The 12,890-nt window shown below is 42.2% G+C and overlaps 1 protein-coding gene across 3 annotated transcripts in view; it reads left to right on the top strand.

Moving 5' to 3' along the window:
• Positions 1-12,890, top strand: part of MYPN (myopalladin) — a 777,058-nt gene that overhangs the window by 214,693 nt on the left and 549,475 nt on the right. For all 3 annotated transcript variants that reach the window (XM_053691847.1, XM_053691846.1, XM_053691845.1), the window contains exon 6: positions 11,956-12,027. In XM_053691847.1, coding sequence (XP_053547822.1) covers positions 11,956-12,027 — 72 coding nt within the window. The remainder of the gene's footprint in view (positions 1-11,955; positions 12,028-12,890) is intronic.

Below are 12,890 nucleotides of genomic sequence, written 5' to 3'. Positions count from 1 at the left end.
ACTCCCCTATTGCACACCTCACACTAAACACTCACCTATTGCACACCTCACACTAAACACTCCCCTATGGTACACCTCACACTAAACACTCCCCTATTGTACACCTCACACTAAAAACTCCCCTATTGTACACCTATTGCACACATCACACTAAACACTCCCCTATTGTACATCTCACACTAAACACTTACCTATTGTACACCTCACACTAAACACTTACCTATTGTACACCTCACACTAAACACTCCCCTATTGTACACCTCACACTAAACACTCCCCTATTGTACACCTCACACTAAACACTCCCCTATTGTACATCTCACACTAAACACTTACCTATTGTACACCTCACACTAAACACTTACCTATTGTACACCTCACACTAAACACGCCTCTATTGCACACCTCACACTAAACACTCCTCTATTGCTCACCTCACACTAAACACTCCTCTATTGCTCACCTCACACTAAACACTCGCCTATTGTACACCTCACACTAAACACTCTTCTGTTATAAACCTCACACTAAACACTCTTCTATTGCACACCTCACTGCAACGCCCCAACATCTAATCCTCCCAAAATATTTGCTATATATACTTTAAATAAACAAACACCTCACACTAAACACTCCCCTATTGTACACCTCACACTAAACACTCCCCTATTGTACACCTCACACTAAACACTCCCCTATTGTACACCTCACACTAAACACTCACCTATTGCACACCTCACACTAAACACTCACCTATTGCACACCTCACACTAAACACGCCTCTATTGCACATTTCACACTAAACACGCCTCTATTGCACACCTCACACTAAACACTCCTCTATTGCACACCTCACACTAAACACTCCTCTATTGCACACCTCACACTAAACACTCCTCTATTGCACACCTCACTCTAAACACTCCTCTATTGCACACCTCACTCTAAACACGCCTCTATTTTTACACCTCACACTAAACACTCCTCTATTTTTACACCTCACACTAAACACTCCCCTATTGCACACCTCACACTAAACACTCCCCTATTGTACACCTCATACTAAACACTCCCCTATTGTACATCTCACACTAAACACTCACCTATTGTACACCTCACACTAAACACTCCCCTATTGTACACCTCACACTAAACACGCCTCTATTGCACACCTCACACTAAACACTCCTCTAATGCTCACCTCACACTAAACACTCCTCTAATGCTCACCTCACACTAAACACTCCTCTAATGCTCACCTCACACTAAACACTCCTCTATTGCACACCTCACACTAAACACGCCTCTATTGCACACCTCACACTAAACACTCACCTATTGTACATCTCACACTAAACACTCACCTATTGTACACCTCACACTAAACACTCCCCTATTGTACACCTCACACTAAACACGCCTCTATTGCACACCTCACACTAAACACTCCTCTAATGCTCACCTCACACTAAACACTCCTCTAATGCTCACCTCACACTAAACACTCCCCTATTGTACACCTCACACTAAACACTCCCCTATTGTACACCTCACACTAAACACTCACCTATTGTACATCTCACACTAAACACTCACCTATTGTACACCTCACACTAAACACTCCCCTATTGTACACCTCACACTAAACACGCCTCTATTGCACACCTCACACTAAACACGCCTCTATTGCACACCTCACACTAAACACTCCTCTAATGCTCACCTCACACTAAACACTCCTCTAATGCTCACCTCACACTAAACACTCCTCTAATGCTCACCTCACACTAAACACTCCCCTATTGTACACCTCACACTAAACACTCCCCTATTGTACACCTCAAACTAAACACTCCCCTATTGTACACCTCACACTAAACACTCCCCTATTGTACACCTCACACTAAACACTCCCCTATTGTACACCTCACACTAAACACTCCCCTATTGTACACCTCACACTAAACACTCACCTACTGCACACCTCACACTAAACACTCCCCTATTGTACACCTCACACTAAACACTCCCCTATTGTACACCTCACACTAAACACTCTCCTATTGTACACCTCACACTAAACACTCCCCTATTGTACACCTAACACTAAACACTCCCCTATTGCACACCTCACACTAAACACTCCCCTATTGCACACCTCACACTAAACACTCACCTATTGCACACCTCACACTAAACACTCCCCTATGGTACACCTCACACTAAACACTCCCCTATTGTACACCTCACACTAAAAACTCCCCTATTGTACACCTATTGCACACCTCACACTAAACACTCCCCTATTGTACACCTCACACTAAACACTCCCCTATTGTACATCTCACACTAAACACTTACCTATTGTACACCTCACACTAAACACTCCCCTATTGTACACCTCACACTAAACACTCCCCTATTGTACACCTCACACTAAACACTCCCCTATTGTACATCTCACACTAAACACTTACCTATTGTACACCTCACACTAAACACGCCTCTATTGCACACCTCACACTAAACACTCCTCTAATGCTCACCTCACACTAAACACTCCTCTATTGCACACCTCACACTAAACACGCCTCTATTGCACACCTCACACTATACACTCCTCTATTGCTCACCTCACACTAAACACTCCTCTATTGCTCACCTCACACTAAACACTCGCCTATTGTACACCTCACACTAAACACTCTTCTGTTATAAACCTCACACTAAACACTCTTCTATTGCACACCTCACTGCAACGCCCCAACATCTAATCCTCCCAAAATATTTGCTATATATACTTTAAATAAACAAACACCTCACACTAAACACTCCCCTATTGTACACCTCACACTAAACACTCCCCTATTGTACACCTCACACTAAACACTCCCCTATTGTACACCTCACACTAAACACTCACCTATTGCACACCTCACACTAAACACTCCTCTATTGCACATTTCACACTAAACACGCCTCTATTGCACATTTCACACTAAACACGCCTCTATTGCACACCTCACACTAAACACTCCTCTATTGAACACCTCACACTAAACACTCCTCTATTGCACACCTCACTCTAAACACTCCTCTATTGCACACCCCACTCTAAACACTCCTCTATTTTTACACCTCACACTAAACACTCCTCTATTTTTACACCTCACACTAAACACTCCCCTATTGCACACCTCACACTAAACACTCACCTATTGTACACCTCACACTAAACACTCCCCTATTGTACACCTCATACTAAACACTCACATATTGTACATCTCACACTAAACACTCTCCTATTGTACACCTCACACTAAACACTCCCCTATTGTACACCTCACACTAAACACTCCCCTATTGCACACCTCACACTAAACACTCCCCTATTGCACACCTCACACTAAACACTCACCTATTGCACACCTCACACTAAACACTCCCCTATGGTACACCTCACACTAAACACTCCCCTATTGTACACCTCACACTAAAAACTCCCCTATTGTACACCTATTGCACACATCACACTAAACACTCCCCTATTGTACACCTCACACTAAACACTCCCCTATTGTACATCTCACACTAAACACTTACCTATTGTACACCTCACACTAAACACTTACCTATTGTACACCTCACACTAAACACTCCCCTATTGTACACCTCACACTAAACACTCCCCTATTGTACATCTCACACTAAACACTTACCTATTGTACACCTCACACTAAACACTTACCTATTGTACACCTCACACTAAACACGCCTCTATTGCACACCTCACACTAAACACGCCTCTATTGCACACCTCACACTAAACACTCCTCTATTGCTCACCTCACACTAAACACTCCTCTATTGCTCACCTCACACTAAACACTCGCCTATTGTACACCTCACACTAAACACTCTTCTGTTATAAACCTCACACTAAACACTCTTCTATTGCACACCTCACTGCAACGCCCCAACATCTAATCCTCCCAAAATATTTGCTATATATACTTTAAATAAACAAACACCTCACACTAAACACTCCCCTATTGTACACCTCACACTAAACACTCCCCTATTGTACACCTCACACTAAACACTCCCCTATTGTACACCTCACACTAAACACTCCCCTATTGTACACCTCACACTAAACACTCACCTATTGCACACCTCACACTAAACACTCCTCTATTGCACATTTCACACTAAACACGCCTCTATTGCACATTTCACACTAAACACGCCTCTATTGCACACCTCACACTAAACACTCCTCTATTGCACACCTCACACTAAACACTCCTCTATTGCACACCTCACACTAAACACTCCTCTATTGCACACCTCACTCTAAACACTCCTCTATTGCACACCTCACTCTAAACACGCCTCTATTTTTACACCTCACACTAAACACTCCTCTATTTTTACACCTCACACTAAACACTCCCCTATTGCACACCTCACACTAAACACTCCCCTATTGTACACCTCATACTAAACACTCCCCTATTGTACATCTCACACTAAACACTCACCTATTGTACACCTCACACTAAACACTCCCCTATTGTACACCTCACACTAAACACGCCTCTATTGCACACCTCACACTAAACACTCCTCTAATGCTCACCTCACACTAAACACTCCTCTAATGCTCACCTCACACTAAACACTCCTCTAATGCTCACCTCACACTAAACACTCCTCTATTGCACACCTCACACTAAACACACCTCTATTGCACACCTCACTCTAAACACTCCTCTATTGCACACCTCACACTAAACACTCACCTATTGTACATCTCACACTAAACACTCACCTATTGTACACCTCACACTAAACACTCCCCTATTGTACACCTCACACTAAACACGCCTCTATTGCACACCTCACACTAAACACTCCTCTAATGCTCACCTCACACTAAACACTCCTCTAATGCTCACCTCACACTAAACACTCCTCTATTGCACACCTCACACTAAACACGCCTCTATTGCACACCTCACTCTAAACACTCCTCTATTTTTACACCTCACACTAAACACTCCTCTATTTTTACACCTCACTCTAAACACTCCCCTATTGCACACCTCACACTAAACACTCCCCTATTGTACACCTCACACTAAACACTCACCTATTGTACACCTCACACTAAACACTCCCCTATTGTACACCTCACACTAAACACGCCTCTGTTGCACACCTCACACTAAACACTCCTCTATTGCACACCTCACACTAAACACTCCTCGTTTGCACACCTCACACTAAACACTCCTCTATTGCACACCTCACACTAAACACTCCTCTATTGCACACCTCACTCTAAACACTCCTCTATTGTACACCTCACACTAAACACTCACCTATTGCACACCTCACACTAAACACTCCTCTATTGCACATTTCACACTAAACACGCCTCTATTGCACATTTCACACTAAACACGCCTCTATTGCACACCTCACACTAAACACTCCTCTATTGCACAACTCACACTAAACACTCCTCTATTGCACACCTCACACTAAACACTCCTCTATTGCACACCTCACTCTAAACACTCCTCTATTGCACACCTCACTCTAAACACTCCTCTATTTTTACACCTCACACTAAACACTCCTCTATTTTTACACCTCACACTAAACACTCACCTATTGTACATCTCACACTAAACACTCACCTATTGTACACCTCACACTAAACACTCCCCTATTGTGCACCTCACACTAAACACGCCTCTATTGCACACCTCACACTAAACACTCCTCTAATGCTCACCTCACACTAAACACTCCTCTAATGCTCACCTCACACTAAACTTTCCTCTAATGCTCACCTCACACTAAACACTCCTCTAATGCTCACCTCACTCTAAACACTCCTCTATTTTTACACCTCACACTAAACACTCCTCTATTTTTACACCTCACACTAAACACTCCCCTATTGCACACCTCACACTAAACACTCCCCTATTGTACACCTCACACTAAACACTCCCCTATTGTACACCTCACACTAAACACTCACCTATTGTACACCTCACACTAAACACGCCTCTGTTGCACACCTCACACTAAACACTCCTCTATTGCACACCTCACACTAAACACTCCTCTATTGCACACCTCACACTAAACACTCCTCTATTGCACACCTCACTTTAAACACTCCTCTATTGCACACCTCACTCTAAACACTCCTCTATTGTACACCTCACTTTAAACACTCCTCTATTGCACACCTCACTCTAAACACTCCTCTATTTTTACACCTCACACTAAACACTCCTATATTTTTTCACCTCACACTAAACACTCACCTATTGCACACCTCACACTAAACACTCCCCTATTGTACACCTCACACTAAACACTCACCTATTGCACACCTCACACTAAACACTCACCTATTGCACACCTCACACTAAACACTCCCCTATTGTACACCTCACACTAAACACTCCCCTATTGTACACTTCACACTAAACACTCCCCTGTTGTACACCTCACACTAAACACTCTTCTATTGCACACCTCACTGCAACGCCCCAACATCTAATCCTCCCAAAATATTTGCTATATATACTTTAAATAAACAAACACCTCACACTAAACACTCCCCTATTGTACACCTCACACTAAACACTCCCCTATTGTACACCTCACACTAAACACTCCCATATTGTACACCTCACACTAAACACTCACCTATTGCACACCTCACCCTAAACACTCCTCTATTACACATTTCACACTAAACACGCCTCTATTGCACATTTCACACTAAACATGCCTCTATTGCACACCTCACACTAAACACTCCTCTATTGCACACCTCACACTAAACACTCCTCTATTGCACACCTCACACTAAACACTCCTCTATTGCACACCTCACTCTAAACACTCCTCTATTGCACACCTCACTCTAAACACTCCTCTATTTTTACACCTCACACTAAACACTCCCCTATTTTTACACCTCACACTAAACACTCCTCTATTGCACACCTCACACTAAACACTCCTCTATTGCACACCTCACACTAAACACTCCTCTATTGCACACCTCACTCTAAACACTCCTCTATTGCACACCTCACTCTAAACACTCCTCTATTTTTACACCTCACACTAAACACTCCTCTATTTTTACACCTCACACTAAACACTCCCCTATTGCACACCTCACACTAAACACTCCCCTATTGTACACCTCATACTAAACACTCACCTATTGTACATCTCACACTAAACACTCACCTATTGTACACCTCACACTAAACACGCCTCTATTGCACACCTCACACTAAACACTCCTCTAATGCTCACCTCACACTAAACACTCCTCTAATGCTCACCTCACACTAAACACTCCTCTAATGCTCACCTCACACTAAACACTCCTCTATTGCACACCTCACACTAAACACGCCTCTATTGCACACCTCACTCTAAACACTCCTCTATTGCACACCTCACACTAAACACTCACCTATTGTACATCTCACACTAAACACTCCCCTATTGTACACCTCACACTAAACACGCCTCTATTGCACACCTCACACTAAACACTCCTCTATTGCACACCTCACACTAAACACTCACCTATTGTACATCTCACACTAAACACTCACCTATTGTACACCTCACACTAAACACTCCCCTATTGTACACCTCACTCTAAACACTCCTCTATTGTACACCTCACTTTAAACACTCCTCTATTGCACACCTCACTCTAAACACTCCTCTATTTTTACACCTCACACTAAACACTCCTATATTTTTTCACCTCACACTAAACACTCACCTATTGCACACCTCACACTAAACACTCCCCTATTGTACACCTCACACTAAACACTCACCTATTGCACACCTCACACTAAACACTCACCTATTGCACACCTCACACTAAACACTCCCCTATTGTACACCTCACACTAAACACTCCCCTATTGTACACTTCACACTAAACACTCCCCTATTGTACACCTCACACTAAACACTCTTCTATTGCACACCTCACTGCAACGCCCCAACATCTAATCCTCCCAAAATATTTGCTATATATACTTTAAATAAACAAACACCTCACACTAAACACTCCCCTATTGTACACCTCACACTAAACACTCCCCTATTGTACACCTCACACTAAACACTCCCATATTGTACACCTCACACTAAACACTCCTCTATTGCACACCTCACTCTAAACACTCCTCTATTGCACACCTCACTCTAAACACTCCTCTATTTTTACACCTCACACTAAACACTCCTCTATTTTTACACCTCACACTAAACACTCCCCTATTGCACACCTCACACTAAACACTCCCCTATTGTACACCTCATACTAAACACTCACCTATTGTACATCTCACACTAAACACTCACCTATTGTACACCTCACACTAAACACGCCTCTATTGCACACCTCACACTAAACACTCCTCTAATGCTCACCTCACACTAAACACTCCTCTAATGCTCACCTCACACTAAACACTCCTCTAATGCTCACCTCACACTAAACACTCCTCTATTGCACACCTCACACTAAACACGCCTCTATTGCACACCTCACTCTAAACACTCCTCTATTGCACACCTCACACTAAACACTCACCTATTGTACATCTCACACTAAACACTCACCTATTGTACACCTCACACTAAACACTCCCCTATTGTACACCTCACACTAAACACGCCTCTATTGCACACCTCACACTAAACACTCCTCTAATGCTCACCTCACACTAAACACTCCTCTAATGCTCACCTCACACTAAACACTCCTCTATTGCACACCTCACACTAAACACGCCTCTATTGCACACCTCACTCTAAACACTCCTCTATTGCACACCTCACACTAAACACTCACCTATTGTACATCTCACACTAAACACTCACCTATTGTACACCTCACACTAAACACTCCCCTATTGTACACCTCACACTAAACACGCCTCTATTGCACACCTCACACTAAACACTCCTCTAATGCTCACCTCACACTAAACACTCCTCTAATGCTCACCTCACACTAAACACTCCTCTATTGCACACCTCACACTAAACACGCCTCTATTGCACACCTCACTCTAAACACTCCTCTATTTTTACACCTCACACTAAACACTCCTCTATTGTACACCTCACACTAAACACTCACCTATTGTACACCTCACACTAAACACTCCCCTATTGCACACCTCACACTAAACACGCCTCTGTTGCACACCTCACACTAAACACTCCTCTATTGCACACCTCACACTAAACACTCCTCTATTGCACACCTCACTCTAAACACTCCTCTATTTTTACACCTCACACTAAACACTCCTCTATTTTTACACCTCACACTAAACACTCCCCTATTGCACACCTCATACTAAACACGCCTCTATTGCACACCTCACTCTAAACACTCCTCTATTGCACACCTCACACTAAACACTCACCTATTGTACATCTCACACTAAACACTCACCTATTGTACACCTCACACTAAACACTCCCCTATTGTACACCTCACACTAAACACGCCTCTATTGCACACCTCACACTAAACACTCCTCTAATGCTCACCTCACACTAAACACTCCTCTAATGCTCACCTCACACTAAACACTCCTCTATTGCACACCTCACACTAAACACGCCTCTATTTTTACACCTCACACTAAACACTCCCCTATTTTTACACCTCACACTAAAGACTCTTCTGTTATAAACCTCACACTAAACACTCTTCTATTGCACACCTCACTGCAACTCCCCAACATCTAATCCTCCCAAAATATTTGCTATATATACTTTAAATAAACAAACACCTCACACTAAACACTCCCCTATTGTACACCTCACACTAAACACTCCCCTATTGTACACCTCACACTAAACACTCACCTATTGCACACCTCACACTAAACACTCCTCTATTAAACATTTCACACTAAGCACGCCTCTATTGCACATTTCACACTAAACACGCCTCTATTGCACACCTCACACTAAACACTCACCTATTGTACACCTCACACTAAACACTCCCCTATTGTACACCTCACACTAAACACGCCTCTGTTGCACACCTCACACTAAACACTCCTCTATTGCACACCTCACACTAAACACTCCTCTATTGCACACCTCACTCTAAACACTCCTCTATGGCACACCTCACTCTAAACACTCCTCTATTTTTACACCTCACACTAAACACTCCTATATTTTTTCACCTAACACTAAACACTCCTCTATTGCACACCTCACACTAAACACTCCCCTATTGTACACCTCACACTAAATACTCACCTATTGCACACCTCACACTAAACACTCACCTATTGCACACCTCACACTAAACACTCCCCTATTGTACACCTCACACTAAACACTCCCTTATTGTACACCTCACACTAAACACTCACCTATTGCACACCTCACACTAAACATTCCTCTATTTCACATTTCACACTAAACACGCCTCTATTGCACATTTCACACTAAACATGCCTCTATTGCACACCTCACACTAAACACTCCTCTATTGCACACCTCACACTAAACACTCCTCTATTGCACACCTCACTCTAAACACTCCTCTATTGCACACCTCACTCCAAACACTCCTCTATTTTTACACCTCACACTAAACACTCCTCTATTTTTACACCTCACACTAAACACTCCCCTATTGCACACCTCACACTAAACACTCCCCTATTGTACACCTCATACTAAACACTCACCTATTGTACATCTCACACTAAACACTCACCTATTGTACACCTCACACTAAACACTCCCCTATTGTACACCTCACACTAAACACGCCTCTAATGCTCACCTCACACTAAACACTCCTCTAATGCTCACCTCACACTAAACACTCCTCTAATGCTCACCTCACACTAAACACTCCTCTAATGCTCACCTCACACTAAACACTCCTCTAATGCTCACCTCACACTAAACACTCCTCTATTGCACACCTCACACTAAACACGCCTCTATTGCACACCTCACTCTAAACACTCCTCTATTGCACACCTCACACTAAACACTCACCTATTGTACACCTCACACTAAACACTCCCCTATTGTACACCTCACACTAAACACGCCTCTGTTGCACACCTCACTCTAAACACTCCCCTATTGTACACCTCACACTAAACACTCCTCTAATGCTCACCTCACACTAAACACTCCTCTATTGCACACCTCACACTAAACACGCCTCTATTGCACACCTCACTCTAAACACTCCTCTATTGCACACCTCACACTAAACACTCACCTATTGTACATCTCACACTAAACACTCACCTATTGTACACCTCACACTAAACACCTACTATCATGTCAGCCCGACCCTTGGTAAATCTACCTCCAAACTATTTATTATTCATATTAAAATGTTGTCTCATAGATGCAGCAAGGAAGATGACTTTAATCACCCTTTACAAAACGAATGAAACTGCAACTTATCAGTTTCTCTTCACCGCTGTTGGCCTTGGTCTAGTCAGATGTTCCCTTTTATTTGTTTATTTTTAAAAAAATATTGTTTTTATTTGTTTTACCCGCTTAATATTTTGATCCAGTTGGATTTCTTTAAAAAAAACTAATATAATGGTGATGTTCTTTACAGCTCAGACTGGTGTGATTCCTCAAATTTTGCTTTCAGACGTAGAAAGAGTCTGCAAAGACATTGTTTTCTACTTATTTTTTGTGCTAATGTAAATTAAAGTCTTGCCCTTTGTGCTGTTTCTCTATATATTAAGGTATTTTTTTACTATATAGAACTAGTCAGTCAGTAACTACTTTTCCATAACATAGAGCGCCTGTAGCACACACTATATAAAACAAACTAAAAATGACTTTTTTCTTTCACAGAGTCAAAGCCCAACTTCCTACCTTCAGGGTCCAGATGGGAAACCGTTAATTGCAGCTCCTGTTTTTACCAAGGTAAAGTAATTAGCAACAGGAATGAGTTAAAAGAACATTTATTACATCGCCAAGTGTGGTATCTACAGTTTAGGAACTGCTGGGCTCCAGTGTGAGAGATCTTGTTTAGCATCAGATACTAACCTTTTACTGATGAAAAGATAAAAGTATAAAGTAACGTAACATTTAAATACAGTGAGTAAATATCTAACATACAGGACAGTGTCACATTATAACATACAACTACAGGGCCCTTCGTAGCTTCTACTTATAAGTAATTAAATGCCCTATCCTCCTGGCTTGCTGAAACAGACATCCAAACTTTCCCGGGAGGTCCGGGAGTCTCCCGCATTAATAAAGCTGCTCCCTGACACCCGCAAATTAAACACAATATCCTGGAAATAGCGGTGTCAGAGAAAATCAAATTTGTGCCAGCACTTTTTATTTCTACCTCTAGGTGTCACTGTTCCATTATAGCTCAATGTAAATCGTTTCTGCGTTCCTCTCTAGACTTTTCTCCCCCTTCCTGATCTATTCTCTAGTGCGGTGCGCAGCAGACCTGATATATATAGGTGAGTTGTGCAGGTTCCCATACTCTATATATTGTGCAGGCTCCCATACTCTAGTCTATATAACAAAGGTTGGAGGAGGCGCCAAAGGCTATCTGGCAAATGATTGAATGATAAAATAATTTTCTTGCTACAGAGCCTATTCACTCTAAATTCTAAGGATGGTTAATGGTGAAAAAATTCAGTAATAGCTAAATAGTTAATAAAAAATGATTAATAAAAAATGCAAATTGCTGCAGGGATATAGTCTTCATAAAAAGTATTTATTAATACATATATATAAAATTACTCAAAAAAACATTCACTTCATCAATT

This window comes from Bombina bombina, chromosome 9, assembly GCF_027579735.1.
Source record: "Bombina bombina isolate aBomBom1 chromosome 9, aBomBom1.pri, whole genome shotgun sequence".
Taxonomy (NCBI): Eukaryota; Metazoa; Chordata; class Amphibia; order Anura; family Bombinatoridae; genus Bombina; species Bombina bombina.
Note: the sequence above shows the minus strand (reverse complement) of the source record. Positions and strands in the feature narration are given on the sequence as shown.